Below are 15,187 nucleotides of genomic sequence, written 5' to 3'. Positions count from 1 at the left end.
TGTGGCTTCACTGATGAGCTGCAGAGGAATGTGTCCACTGAACCTCTCTGATCACTCACTGGCGAGAAACAGCGACTCTGTGCTGCTGTCTGCCAATCTCCCACAATAAAACACCCAACTTCCGGGATTTAGTTTCACAATGAACTTTTTAAAAATAGCCTACTGTGATTTTTTTTTTTTTTAATTCTGCAGTACTTTCACTCCCACGTGATGAAACACGAATACTAATTTCACAACTCGAGAGGTATTCGTCAAACTAAGCCAACACACGTCGATGCTACATGCCCAGGCTTTTATTTTGACAGAATTCCTGTATTAGGGCGAACGGTCTGTATCTGTGTATATTGACACAGTCATGGTCAGCTGCTGCTGCTGCTGCTGCAATGAGTCCTGACCTGATATCCCCCTGGTAAAATAAACTTCCAACAACAGATTTCCTGAAATGACTTCCATGACAGAAACTAAATCTCTAATTTATTAACATGTTTAGAGACCGACCATGACCACAGTCCAATGAGCAACACAAATGGTCCTATGCATAAGTGCACAGATATAGGGCTATATATAGCTGAACTTTTTGTTAAAAGTCACAAAGGCTAATAAAAGGTCATTTCAGCCTGACTGAAATGAATCATTCATAATGTGTTCTCCATGCCCCCAGACATGTAAAAATGTGATCTGGAACATCTGTGACATTTTTAAGTGGAAGATAAAGACCAACCTTGTAAATATTTTAGCAAGGTTAGTCTCATGGGGCTTTTCAAGTTGGCACTTGCTCAGCCACTGTTCACATTTGTTCTCTTATTATCATCACACCATTAGGAATTTATTTAACATGACATTTTAGCTGATTTTTTTATTTTGAAGATGGAATTCATTAATTAAACAAAATATCAGTATTAGAGTTAGATGTGGCAAAATAGACTTGACTTGTGAAACTACATTTTCGGTTTATAAACCCAAAATTTAAAATGTCATTAATTAGATAAATGTGCATTATAGCTTGACGTAAGTTTGTCCCAAATGTAGGCTACAATAAGGATGTTTTGATTTGCACTCAATTAAACCTGATAATTAATTTGATTGTCAACTGTTAAATGTTTCTACACAGGTGGGGACAGTCCTCACATAAATTAGCTATATAGTGAAAGACATTACTATTGTTTGTAAAACTGTGTAACAGTTCCATCTAGTGGAGTGCTGTGAGATCACACAAATGTACATCTTCAACATAGAGCACAGACAAATCATCTTAATGCTGTTAAAGCTTTTAATATCATCAGAAGTCTTGGAGATGAATGAAACAGCTTTGTAAAAAGCCTTACAGCAGAGGCTACATAAAGTTTTTAAGGACTACCACCTAAAGAGTTTCTTTACCCACAGCTGGGAGAGCCAGGGGCTGAGTGGTGGTGGATGCATGAATGCACTCATTGTCTGCTTCACTCCCCTCATTATGAATTTATGGTAAGTACGCCAAGCAGGGATATTGCCCTCAAGCTATGATATTATACCGTATGCTATGCTCAGAGAAATAAAGAAGATTGTGTGTATGAGAATATCAAACTCTTTTGGATATATGAATCCTGTACAAGGTAAGCAAAATGTCACAATTTCTTTAATCAAAAAAAATATTCTTGTGACTTGTCTTCCTGAATCATGCCTCAACATTTATGTTCATACAACTTGTTTCCACAGTTTAAATTGACTTATTTGCTCTTAAACATTGAGCTTGTTCTTTATCTAAGTATTTCCATAGCCTATAATTCTTCTTGTAGCCTACTATATTTCTCTTTTAAATTTTTTTTCTTTATTTACAATTTCACTCATTTATTTCACCACTTAAGATTTTTTAGATTCTACATTAACATATTAGCAGCATTATATTTTGAGGAAAGTAACTGAGCAGAACTACTCACTCAACACTCAAGTAAACTCTTATGCTGTATGAGTTTATAAACCAACTACTGAGCTCAGTAGGCTACATATTATAACCCAAGAGTAGGCTATAATAATAACAATAAGTTGTAATTATAACAATATACAACAAGTGGTAGTATTAGTAATAATAATAATGTTTGTAATAACAATAACTGTGAAAATTCACACAACAGCAATTAATTGTCCACTGTCTCCACTGTTATTGATATTTCTTGTGAACGCTAAATAAATCATTCACCCCAAGTAGGCCTATCATGGTTTGGGGATGCGGTAATCAACAACTGTCGGTTGCATAATAGTTGGCCCTGCTCATGTGGCAGCGCTGAGGCGGACTGACTGACCGCAGGAACCGCGCATGCAAAGACAATTGATCCAAAACAAACTGAATCTGTCGCGGAGTGAGTCAGTCTCGCGACGACCGGCGGGATCTCTCTGATTGGTCCGCGAGGCGCAACGGTCGGTCACGTGGGCTGAGGTTACTTGGCATTCTGGAACACAAACAGTGTTCGGTGTGAGGAGCTCGAGCGGCGGCAGCAGCGGAGGAAAGGCAACAACAACACGCAGCGGACCGACAACCAAGCAAACTGCGACTTCATACTCGACTTTTGCTTCCCGTCTGCCGCTCTGTTGTCCGGGAGGAGAGGAGCTGAAGGCCGGCGTCAGTCTCTGATATGATGCAGCTGAGGACTTTATCCACACGGCGAGCTAGTTAGCTAACGACGGGAGTAAGTTAGCCGTGCAGTGATTTATGCTAGTGTGTTAACGTTAGCTGGACGGCGTTGTTGTTGTTGTCATAAAAAGTTGATGTCTGTGAATCAAGCCTGCGTCTAAACAAGTGTCGGATTGATTCGTCAGAGTGCTCGCAGCTCGTCTCTTTGCTGCCTCCATCCACTGACTCTGCACTGTCCTGGAGCGGAGGGGTGACAACTCTGAATATGGCGAGTGTTTCAGACAGAGACTACAAAACTGGCACCCTTAAGTCGTCGGACTGGCACGTTGCCCAGTTAGTGTACCCAAGATAAACACTGTTAAACTGGACAGTTCATGTTATGGCCAAGGAGAGTGACGGATTTCATCTTTATGTCTCACGACACAGTTGCTCTCAAAGTTGCAGAGCAATGGGTCGCCACTGCTGAAGCCATCTCCTTAAAACTTTATAAAAACTTGCCTCTGTTAAGGTCAAACAATTTGACACTGCAAGACATGGACTTGCACTGGATGTGAAGACTGTCTGACAACTTCTAACATCACAGCTGTCTCCAGGTGGGACACTTCACCAGAGACCCCTGCTGCCGGTCCTCAGAGCTGGATTGAGGGCCAACATGTCGGTGTCAGGGGCCACCACGACCGTGCAGCTCTTCACCAAGCTGGTCAAGCACGCTGTGGGCAAGGCGCAGATTCAGCTGAACCGCTGGCTGCAGAGGACTGCCACAGAGGACTGTGACAAGATCGACATCCTGATATGCAGCGCTTTCGACGAGAGGGGGGTCGGCACAGGGAAGTCGGATGGAGACCCCGAGGTCATCAGTGACACGGGAGGAGGGACGACCTTCGCCAGCGGTGGAGAGTTCAGACATCCGTGCTGTATCACCACCTTCTGCTTCAAGAGCGCCCTGCTGGCATGCATCCTGACTGCCGTGTGCTTCTCCTCGGTCGCCCTGGTGCGCCAGTACCTCAAGGACCTGCTGCTCTGGGTGGAGAGCTTGGACAGCCTTGTTGGGGCCATGCTGTTCATCGTTGGTTTGATTATTGTGTCGTTTCCATGTGGATGGGGATATATTGTTCTCAATGTGGCAGCTGGCTACCTCTACGGCTTTGTGCTAGGCATGGGACTTGTCATGGTGGGAGTTTTAATAGGGACTTTTGTGGCACACCTGGTGTGTAAACGCTTATTAACTGACTGGGTGTTGAACAAGGTTGGAAACAGTGAACAGCTCAGCGCTGTCATACGAGTGGTGGAGGGAGGAAGTGGACTCAAAGTTGTGGCCTTAGCGAGACTCACCCCCATACCTTTTGGGCTTCAAAATGCAGTTTTCTCGGTAAGTATGAAAAACACTATGATCACCTTTTCATTCTCAGTTAAAAAAAACATTAAATGTGTAATTTCTGTTATAAAATCATCCACTCTCTGCAGTGGACCAGCCAGGAGCAGAGCTCATTAACCTACTGGAGGACAGTTCAACAAAACCTGTGACCTTTTTGATAAAGAGAAAAAAGAAAAAGAAAGCACATTGTTAGGCCAGTTGGGCCAGTCGGCCACATGGGAAATCAGGTCTAACCAGAAACTTGTCTACCTGCGTATCCCCGTGTATCGTCCCCAGTCAGCCAGTCCCCTGAGAAAGAAAACTCATTCCTCTTGTAGATGGAGGAAACTGCTGCTGCTGCTGTGAAATGGGTTCTACTGAAGCCTAAGGACATCAATTATTATATCATAAGTGTCACATTTTTAAGTCAGAGTTTGGATTTTAATATTTAGGGAAATGTTTGCTCTGATTTCCGTATGGCCTTGTGATGTTACAGTCATCGAGACTAAATCATGGACATTTTTTTCCCTCTTGAAAGTAAATCAGAAGGCATTGGTTAAAGCAACAAACAGCATGTGACCTACATTATGAAACTAAGTAGTATCAGGATATTGCTTTCAGCTGCACTCCCACACTTAACCTGAGGCCCTTGACCTTCATGCATGGCATGAATAATTTAAACTGGCTTATTACCCTTCACAGTCAACTCATTGATACCTCCAAATGGGAAAAGCCTTGAGGGATGTCTTACTGTATTGTAGAAAATCAGCTGGGGGGTTACGCAACATGAAACATGTTATGCTGGTCGAAATTGAATGATTAATGAAGAATACTGACCCCGGGGTGAACTTGATGTTATGCACTCGGGCTTAGGTCTCCAGAGTACAAGTCATACTGCAAAATAAAAATAAAAAGGCCCTCAATACAACAATATCATGTGACAAACAATATCTTTCTCATGCTGCTGGAGTTGTCTTAAAATATCAGATTTTCAGATATTTTAACAAAATATAAATGTTTCCTAAAATGGTAACAGGGGATAAATTAGATTATCACAGAGTACTGGTCAAGTAACAACAGCAAAACAGCATCAGGTTTTGTTATGTACTCTACGTAAGTCATTGCAGAAGAATGTACATGACATATCTTTTCATCAGTTAACGAACATTTTGACCTGATATGAATCTGATCAGCATCCGCCTAAATACATTTTCAGTCAGTGTGCAGTGTTTTATCACAAAGTTTGCACAAAGTTGAAGTAGGCACATGGTGAAATTGACTTTCATAAGGCAAGTAGTTTGGAAATACGTCCAAGGATAGATTTAGCAAAAAGGACAAAGTTCAGTTTACACTAGTTGAGTTTGAATTCAGCCTACTTTGTTCTGCCTCCTAATGCTGGAGGCAGAACGCACATTATAAAACTACTGACATGTCAGAAAGCAGGGGGAGTGACCTGCAGCTGAAGCCATCTATCTTCGTATGCTGTATTTCACTGATTCAGTTTACGTGAATGGTAACATTTCTTTTACTATTCACTTCTGCTGTTTTGCACAACGTCTATGAAATAATGTTTGGTGAGAAAAAAAATAAAGTAGTGCTGTAGGAAAAACTGTAGCACAAACATTCAGCAGTAGATGCAAAGGGAGGGAGTGGGTGGGGGAGGGAGGAGGGTGGGGTGCTTGAAAGGCATTTACAGCCTAAAGCACGAAGGAGTTGATGCACAGGCCTGAGGCAGGAAAAAGAAAAAGAAGATGACGTGTGTTTCACAAGCACAGTAATTGCATGCTGCAAAACCAGTCAGTCTCCAAGAATGACTGATTTACTTCGACATTTCCCCACCACATGGAGATTGGTTACATGGCTTTGGCTTTTGACAGTTTTGTTTACACACGAATAAACACTCCAACAAAGGCACCACTTTGTTTGGTTCATTCAAATCTTGAGCTCTGTCCGAGCTGTATGTTTCCAGCTCTGGTAAAGTCATAGTAAATGTAAAGCCACGGTAAAGCCATAGTGTCTAGAGGTTTATTTTTTTACCCCATTTTCTACCATTCAACATGCATGAGGAAGCAAGACCTACTTCAAAGTAACATTACCCAAAACAACAACAAAACCTCACACAGTAATTATTAAAGAGGTGAGTGAACACCTCTCTGTTGACTACAGAAACTTGACATCAAATATTTTACATGTAATATTCAGTGTGGTGTTTTGTTGTGTAGGATTGGAGATGTTTCTATTTTATCTACATCAAGATGGAGTACACATTTATATAACATGACAGCAGCCGTCAGGTAAGTGAAGACAGTAGTAACATGAGATCACCCCAGGAAACAGCCGACTGTAGGTACAGGAACCACAGGCTGTCAGCCTTTGTGCTGCTCTCCTGTACTGACTGACCGACGAGTCTCAAATTCAGGCTGTAACATAAGAGTTGAGCAGTGAGCTGTCATTTGAATAAGATGCCAGAGACAATGGCGTTCTTTATGTTTAACGTGTTGGCATTGCAAATCAATGTTTGTTTTAAATAGAGGGCTGAAGGAACTTGTCTTTCCACAAGTTAATTATTTCATACTGCTGCGGGGTGATTTTAGTATTGAATTTCAACTCCCGTATTTAACAAGTTTGTGGTGTTAAAAATGAATGATTGTTGTGTATTAGTCCCTCGCTGTGGGCAGCAGTTTACCTGTAGAAAGACTTCTCTTTTTCTGGACAGGACATGAAAGTGTAGCAGATGGTTTTCTTTTGCTTGAATGACTTAAATGGCTTCTGTTTGTCATTGGTTGGTACTTTAGGCAGCATGGTTAGGACATAGCTCTGTGTCCAGAGATTGAAATAACCCCCTCCTGCCAGGATCTGGGCTGAAGCTGTAATAGTAGTCACAACATTGAACCTCACTGTGACGCTCTGGAGAGGTGAAAATTAGGTGTCAAAGTCAAAGGGACAGATTTTTTACACTGTTGCCCAGCTGCTGCCATCGCTGTCACTGCCATTATTGGTGCCCCTCAATCGGTTTGTCACTCTCGATTATAAGAAGAGGCTATTGGACTGTCTGGTAAAAAAAAAAAATACTGCTTTTTGTACAGGGAAAAAGCTTCACCTAAAAGGATGTCAGCTTTCAAGCAGCTCCAACCCAATTGCTACAAAAGTGGGTCAGGTGTTGTTGTTTGCCAGTTTGCAGTTTGACTCATTGTCATCACTTCTGAGATTGCTCCTTGTGATATATTTTTTAGGTTTACAGACAGGCATATGCATTTTTTCTCTATGAATTATTTTTTTCTGAGTTGATTGGCTCATACAATTTTGAAATCTCATCGAGTCCTGACTTACATGTCATCATATCATTTTGTCTGCTATCTGTAGTTAAACTAATTGTACCTCGGTCATTACATAATTTATGAGGATGATACTAATATGAGAGTTTAAAAATCATATTTATTTTCTTTGCACACCTGTAATGTAGATATTTTTGAGGAGTCCCTTAAATTTTTTCATAATATTGAGCTAATACATCTGAACACAAAATACAATATTATAGTTATATTATAGCCCCTGCAAACCGAATGGTGTATGGTGGAACTGTTTCTAAATGAAACTTTGCCGTTTTTGTTCTTCCATTTCACGTTGTTTATTGGCTGACATACACTCAGGTAACAATACATATACAACTGCAGCCTTCTTTTATATTCTAGAAAGCTACTAACTAAACCAAGGATGGTTTCGGTCGCAGAAACAGGAGAAAATCAGGCCGTTGACTCATCGCACAAACCCGAGTGTGAAACTGTTTCTTTCTAGCCGGAGCGGTAAATGGCTGAGTGTAGTCTTCACCAGGGAGTTTAGCCGACCCTGCCAGAAGCAGGCTAATAAGCTGAATCCCTCTCTCCACCTGCCTCCTATGCTTCGGTTTCATTTCCTGGCTTGTAAAGGGGTTTCAAACCCAGCTCGGACTTTAACTTTACCTTGTAATTCATCGTACCTGGGGGTTCATCATCAAGGTGAGCTGATATACGTAGTATCTTTATGGTCTTATTCGCTATAATAAAAGGTCGACCTAACCGTGGGTGGGTGCTTTGTAGGCCTGTACTGGCTCATGGTGGAGTTATGTGTTGTCTGTTGTGCCCTTGGTAAGCACTTTCTGTGGATGAGGCTACATTTCACTGTGCCCCCCAACCAACTGCTTCTTCCTCTCGAAGTGGCTGGCGCTACATTATAGCGGGTAACCTAAAACGACACAGAGACTGCAGCGGTTAGCAAAACAATGGGACAGCTCAGGAAAAATGGTTGTGAATCCTGTAAGGACCTAGTAGACATATCTGAATCCCCACATGTATTTTATTACAGCTTTGTGACCTTTATCAGTGCTGACTGGTGAGGCTCCACTGCTCTGCTGTCATAATGAGCTGATGAAGCAGTTGGGGAATTTATCAGATGATTTATTGGACCTTAACTACGCACACATATGTTGGTTCAGGACTGAATTAACACCCTGTGCTTCGCCCTTTATTACCGAGTGTAAAGCCTGCATGTGTCCAGATAAAAAGGGAAGATCACGGTGGCAATCCTGAAATGTACTACGCAGTCAAAAACACCTTATGTACTGTTTTGTTTACAAGCACAAACTTAGACCTGCATTGCTGCTTCTCTGGATAAATCAGGTCAAGCCTAGGATGGGAGGTTTTTTCACTTGAATTTGCAGATTATCTTGATACATGGGCTCGCAGAAACGAGGAGGAGGTTCAGTGGGAATTCTCTACGTGGTTATAAAAATACCAACGACCAGCCCTTCCCACGTATCTAAGGCAGCTGCATACGCTGGATGCCTCGATGGGGAAGAGAAGAGACTTCAGAGGACATATGCTTCACAACTCAGGGTTGATGGCTCAGAGAAAGAGAGTGCATTCCTCTTTTCTTGTTCCCCAGCTCTCACGGGCTCACATGCCATGTATCAGAGATCAGCTGAAGGCGTTTTGACTGTGTTGACACACACTGTGGACACATCAGCGCTGATCTTTCAAGGAGAAAGAAAGGCACGACTATTTCTGAGGAGAAATTCTCCATGGTACAGACAGAGAAAAAACAATGACATCAGCGCGACTAACCAGGTTTTGATCGAGCTAGTTTTGATAACGTGCTCTGTGAGGTGTAACTGTGGATCTTATCAGTGCGTCATGTGATACCAGGACAGGACAGGGTTTAGGATTTATCACTGTGAAGGGGGGGGGGGGGGGGGGGGGGGGGGGTTGTAGCACCAATGTTTTTCAGCCCTGATAACGTTTTGGCACAGACAGTGTCTTGCAGCAACACACCACAGCCCCTGACAGGCCGCTATCAGCCACAGCGTAGTCACGGTGCACACGGTGCCAAGGTCACATCCTCACACAGCCAACACAGACACACATCAGCGTATGTCATCACTTAATCAAAGGATCAAAGGTGGCTGCTAAGCAAGCACTTGTTTTTTTATTTAGGCGTGTGTGTACCAAGATATGAGATGAGACACTGACCGAGGTGTGTGATTAGTTAAAGGTGGTACATGTAGTCTGTTTACCGGTCTGAGCAGGATTTTACGCTGTGTTTGTTGAGGGTTGTTTTTGATGATTTGACCTCGGATTTCTCAAAAATACCAGTGTAGTTCTTAATCTCTTGGGAGTAACCAACATCATTTAACGATGAGCTAAGATAATTTGACTGGATTCATAGAAGTGATCCCTGCCTTAGTTGGAAGGGATTAAATTTGCTTCATAAGGCTGCAGAATGATGGATTTATGATTTGACTATTTGATTAACACTGCTAAAATGTTCTGTAAAATACCTTCATTCCTTCCTGTCCCGCTCTAGTGAGGTACAGTCTATAGGCACATTTCTGGAGTTGTGATCTCTAGCAAAGTGAAGATTTTCACTCTCTCTGTTCAATGATTTTGATCAAATAAAACAAAGTTTTAAACATGCTTCTTATCGCTCTCGTTTCCCCTTCAAGATCACAGATGTGTCCTTGCCAAACTACCTGGTGGCCTCCTCTGTGGGTCTGTTGCCCACCCAGCTTCTCAACTCCTACCTGGGCACCACGCTCCGCACCATGGAGGATGTCATCGCTGAGCAGAGCATCAGTGGCTACTTTGTGTTCAGCCTGCAGGTGAGTGGCTTATGTCGATAAGTTGACTTTGAGGAAATAACACACACACAAGACATCGCCCCCGGGTATCACATTTTGCTTTGTCTGGAAAGGTCAAACTCAGACAGGAGAGCACTAGTTGCTACAGTTCATGTGCATCAGACAGCTGCAGGTTTTCAGGATTCTTTAACTCCTCCTGAGATTATTGAGCGAACCTACAGAATTACTACTGACAGTTTTCACCTACTGAACAGCATGGTCCAGTTTTTTTTTAAAGATCCCTTTACATATCCTGCATGAGTTAGATTATGCAGCAGATCTTTGGCACATTTATTGACACTGGCAACAGAAAAAAACATGCCCTTTATTGACTCAACCCAAAAAGCCTCTGCCACCCAAACACAAGAGGCCACACACAGAAGTCTCCTAAGTATGTAAGTAAGTAAAGTTTATTTATATAGCACCTTTCACAGATAAAAATCACAAAGTGCTTTACAAGAAAATAAATACAACTTTTAAAAGACATAAAAATTACAATGAATAAAACAATACATGAAATTGAATCAGATCAGAAATGTAAGAGGACGCTTGATCGTGTTGTAGTCGTCTCTACAGTCTGTACTACTATAGGTGTATACACACCTGTTCCTTGTTCTTTGTCCCGTAAAGGATGTTATTTAAAAAACCTGTCCACATTCTCACAATAGTGAGAAGGAATGAATAGCACGCCCTCACATACCCTAACACACCCTTCCCTTACCGGTAAATGTTGTGTCCGTTAGATCCGTGTGTGTTCTCGTAAGGAACACAAACCTTTTTAATTACAAACGGAAAAAACCTTACGTATGTGTGCAAAATATGCCTGCAATGCCGTCTAGCTGCAAAGGTTCATTTCAAGCTGTCACATCACCCCCCTGACACCTGTTCAGCTCCATTTAATCCTCACCAGCACTCAGGGATCAGGGGTGGCATCTGTGTGAAGTTCACAGAGGTCAAGGGTCAGTTTAAAATGAAGTGAGTATCAGTGTGTCATGCAGAACTGAAATCCTCTTGCTCCAAAGTGACAACTGATCTTACTCAAACAGAAGGGTTTTTTTTTTTTTAAACATATGCGGTGGGAAGCTCCCATCTGGAGGAGCTGATATGGCCCAGTTATCTCTTACTGCTGTTTGTATGTACGGTATATCCAACCAGGATACAAATACAAACATTGATTTTTTTCCCATGGCTTTTTAAAAATGTTTTTAGATTTTGTGACCTGATATGGTTGCACACACAACCTATCTACATTTAATAAATCTCTAAAATGTATTAATTATTACTCAACTCAAGTTTAGTCTTTTTCTTTAAGAAAAGCTAAGCTAATGAGCTTTTGGCAGTAACCTAATTTATTTTGTAGAGATATGAGAAGGGTGTCAATCTTATTATTTAACAATTGGTATGACAGCAATGTTGAACAAATGTTAAATCAACATGATGAGTTTGATGCAGTGTTTAACGAGGATTTAAAGAATGGGAATAAGAGAGCACTGCTATCATATTGGGTGTTGGCGTTGGTACTGGCAAATGCCTTGAGTTTAGGGTGTTGTTAATGCAGTGCAGTAGATTCTGAGAGTTGGTGCATTTCCTAGTTATTTTTCTTCTTGTCCCAGAGATATATTTATTTGGAGAGCAAAACATTAGGTACACCTGAGAGTACGGGGCAGTTCAAGTCAGCCGCTACTACACACATCAGATAGACTGGAAAGCAATTTTGAAAATGATGTGGTTCTTCTGTGTTGTGCAGATCGTCATCAGCATCGGCCTGATGTTCTACGTCGTGCACCGGGCTCAGGTAGAGCTCAACGCAGCCATCGCCGCCTGCCAGATGGAGCTGAAGTCATCGCACATGAACGGCTCCTCCACCAATCACAGCAGCTTCACCTACTGCAGCAAGAGGGCGACGGCTGGCAGCGGAAACTGCATTAATGTGGTGTGACCTTTAAACGCTACATGTGATGTAGTAGCTCCTAAAACCGAACTTTATAAGACTGCGTTGTTCAAGGGAACCCGCCGAGTTTAGACAGCGTCCAAAACTCGTCAGTGGTGAGTTATTTCATCACTCCTGTGAGAAAAAACCCTGAATGCATCATAAGTCTTTAGTTTTTACATTTTATTTTACAAGTGTGGGACCACACACCTTTGAAGAAATGGTGTTAATGACATGGTGTTAATGCGGGATATCATTGTGGAGTATTCTTTATATTATTATAATTATTATTATTTTCATCAAGGTACTTCTTCAAGGTACTTCATTTACTCTGTTACAGGAGATGTCAATGAAAAATGATGATGTTCAGAGATATCAGAAGTGGCTTGAATGAGTGAGTGAGTCATTAAAAAAAAAACTAGCTCGGCATTAACTGCCTGCTAACACTATGAATGTGCAATCTGGAGCTTTCTAGAGAACCAAGGAATTGTTTTGTAATTTTAGTGTCAAAAGAATGGTAAGCTATGCACCTTTATCTCATACTACATCTGTTTTTTTGTTTAGATTCAGGAAAATCTAGGATTTGTTTGTTGACATCCAGTGCTAATTTAAGATATAAATAATAAGGGCATTATGAATATTTTTGAAAGATTTGGCTTTTTGAGTCCAGTTAATTTTTTTTTTTTAAGTGTCTTATTTTTGGACTACAGAGGGAGGGAACAAGCTCTCAGTGAGCACTACAGGCCTCTCCGACCGTGCGATTTCTGCTTGCCTACGATCACGTCAGCTGATTTGGCCTCGTCTGCCCGGAGATCATTTTAGTACTTCTGCAGTTTTGAGAGGAGCAGCAGGGGAGCAGAGCAGATTTCACAGCAGGAAACTCAGGAACGTTTTTCTGCCAGGAAAGTTGAAGTGCAGCGTGAGCGGCTCCTCGGTAGCACAGTCACATGTCCTGAAAGAGTCCCAAACTGAAATGATACTGAGACAAGCTTTCCTGTAAATGTTAATGATTCATTTGGTTTTTACATTACCTTCTTTTCTTTTCTCTTTTCTTTTGGTGGTGAGATTATCCATTAGGGTTATTACATAGTTCTTGCTTCAAATGATAGTTTTGACGATGCTGTGCAATACATCGGTGATGAAATGGCATGAATGTCATATTTCAGTGCTGAAACCAAACTAATCAGAAATGCTCTCATGCATAAAATATAACACAAACCTAAGTCTGTGTTTTTTTTAGGTTTTACTTACATTATAGGCAAGTAAGCTAGATGAGATCAAGAGGCTCTTATTTTTTATGTGCCATAATTTGATAAAGCTTATCCGACGCCATGACACTGGCCCCACCTGAGCTGAGGCTACATGTGACTTATGACTTACTTAATTTTATTACTTAATGTTGTTGATAATTATAGAAATGACCTGTGAAGATTTTCTTTTGTGTTCTAGCTCTTAATAATACATCAACAAAGCTCTCGTGCTGTAGGTTGGTTTGCACAGTCCACCACAACAGACAAACATTGTTTTCATACACATACGTTAAACTGGGAAGGGGTTTGGTTGGTCAGGAGGTGAAACAGATGTCTCTTAGAAGCTGACAATCAAACACAACATGGACACTAAGTGATGAATGTGATAATAACTTTTTATTTTTACATGAATTATTGTGATGCTGCTCCTCAGGCAAAAGTCTGATTGAGGAATAATAAGGGCTCCTATTTGAAATATCCATCTTTCTGTCCCTGTATTTGTTCACGAAAGTCTGTTTTGTATCACTGGCACAACTTTTTCATTTTCATTTTGATATTATGTAATATGTCCCACTCTTTTATTTTATGCCAGATTTCATGTTTGCCCGAACACATTCCATGCTGTCAGTCCCCTGAAATCTGTTGTGTTGTGTTCATGTTAAATGTTGGTTGAAAGGGCCCCTTCCTGTCTGAATTTAGCAATAATGTTTGAAAGTCAACAGCAAAAAAGAATATAGTATATATATATATATACACACACACACAGTATGATAGAAGTCCTACCAATAAGATCTCTAACTAAGTGTTTGGGAGCTTCTCTCAGTTCCAGTGTTAAAGATCGACTTGTAAGCATTTATTTTTCTTTTATAAAGGTAAAACAGAAAAAAACTGCATTGAATTGTTAGCTGATCCATGTCCCACTGTAAGGTTGAGTGTCAACATTCCCAGGTTTGTGTTACAGTGTCCAACCTGCCTTTTACCTCCTTCTGCCTCTGACGGACATTTCTGCGTTGCCTAAGATCTGGAAGAGACTCACCAACATCTGTGATCAGAACAGCTTTTTCCAGCTTTGTAGCACTTTCTTTGGAGAGTCCCCAAACCTACCAACCCTCCACTCCTGTCACATGAAAATCGTCTAAGTCATGTCGAAACATTTTTCCAGTGTCTTACTTGAATTGAAAGTTTACGTAGAGAGCGATGAGTGTGTTTTATGGCTGCAGGCTTTATGAAATGTACTCACTACTCTCACCTTTTCAAGGCATGGAAATGATTTTTTCTTTTAGGTTTTTTTTTTTTTGATGAGAAAATGTTGTAAATACTCAAGGCTTTCACCTGACAGCAGTGTCTCTACTTTCCAAACAAAGTGTGAAGTGTGTGTAGCTGTTCTGCTCAGAAGTGGGGGAAAAAGCGGACATTATGCCATGTTTAATGCAAAAATTAAATACAGTAAAACTTGATGGGCCACCGTGGAAAACACTTCATAATAAATTAGCATCTCGACTGGGATTTTGAAAAAAAAAAAAAAGATTGTGGAAAAATGAGCAGTTTTACAGCAAATGCTTTGGTTCTTTCTAGGTGGGCTCTACTTAACTTAGATTTAGTTATGCAACAACTGATTCCTAAGGGAAGTATATTTCATAGATACCCACACAAGACCTGAATCTGGGATGTAACTGCACATCTGAACTGTTATAGAGGAGTAAAGTGTGAGATCATTAACTCAAGGGGGCAAATTAAAGGTCAAGTTTGGTGCTATGAAATGCAATACTTCCCCATCTGTATCAAGTGCATTACACATATACTGTATTTTGTAATACAGAGAATTTTACAGTGTATAAATATTGATATTTATCGCTGTACGATGCCTGTTCAGTGTTATTTATGAGAGAGAAAA

The 15,187-nt window shown here is 41.0% G+C and overlaps 1 protein-coding gene across 1 annotated transcript; it reads left to right on the top strand.

Moving 5' to 3' along the window:
* Positions 1-2,458: 2,458 nt before the first annotated feature.
* On the top strand, positions 2,459-15,187 carry tmem64 (transmembrane protein 64). Its single transcript, XM_083982823.1, has 3 exons — positions 2,459-3,977; positions 9,940-10,095; positions 11,861-15,187. Exons 1-3 carry the CDS (start codon positions 3,261-3,263, stop codon positions 12,050-12,052), a joined length of 1,065 nt encoding a protein of 354 aa, XP_083838949.1. The 5' UTR covers positions 2,459-3,260; the 3' UTR covers positions 12,053-15,187.

Source organism: Trachurus trachurus (genome assembly GCF_905171665.1).
Source record: "Trachurus trachurus genome assembly, chromosome: 11".
Classification (NCBI taxonomy): domain Eukaryota; kingdom Metazoa; phylum Chordata; class Actinopteri; order Carangiformes; family Carangidae; genus Trachurus; species Trachurus trachurus.
Note: the sequence above shows the minus strand (reverse complement) of the source record. Positions and strands in the feature narration are given on the sequence as shown.

Bases quoted from the DNA above. Each gene is read 5' to 3' on its own strand.
- tmem64 (XM_083982823.1), top strand. From the start codon at position 3,261: ATGTCGGTGTCAGGGGCCACCACGACCGTGCAGCTCTTCACCAAGCTG. The intron at 3,978-9,939 runs GTAAGTATGAAA...TTCCCCTTCAAG, and splicing joins TTCAAAATGCAGTTTTCTCG to ATCACAGATGTGTCCTTGCC. The intron at 10,096-11,860 runs GTGAGTGGCTTA...TGTGTTGTGCAG, and splicing joins ACTTTGTGTTCAGCCTGCAG to ATCGTCATCAGCATCGGCCT.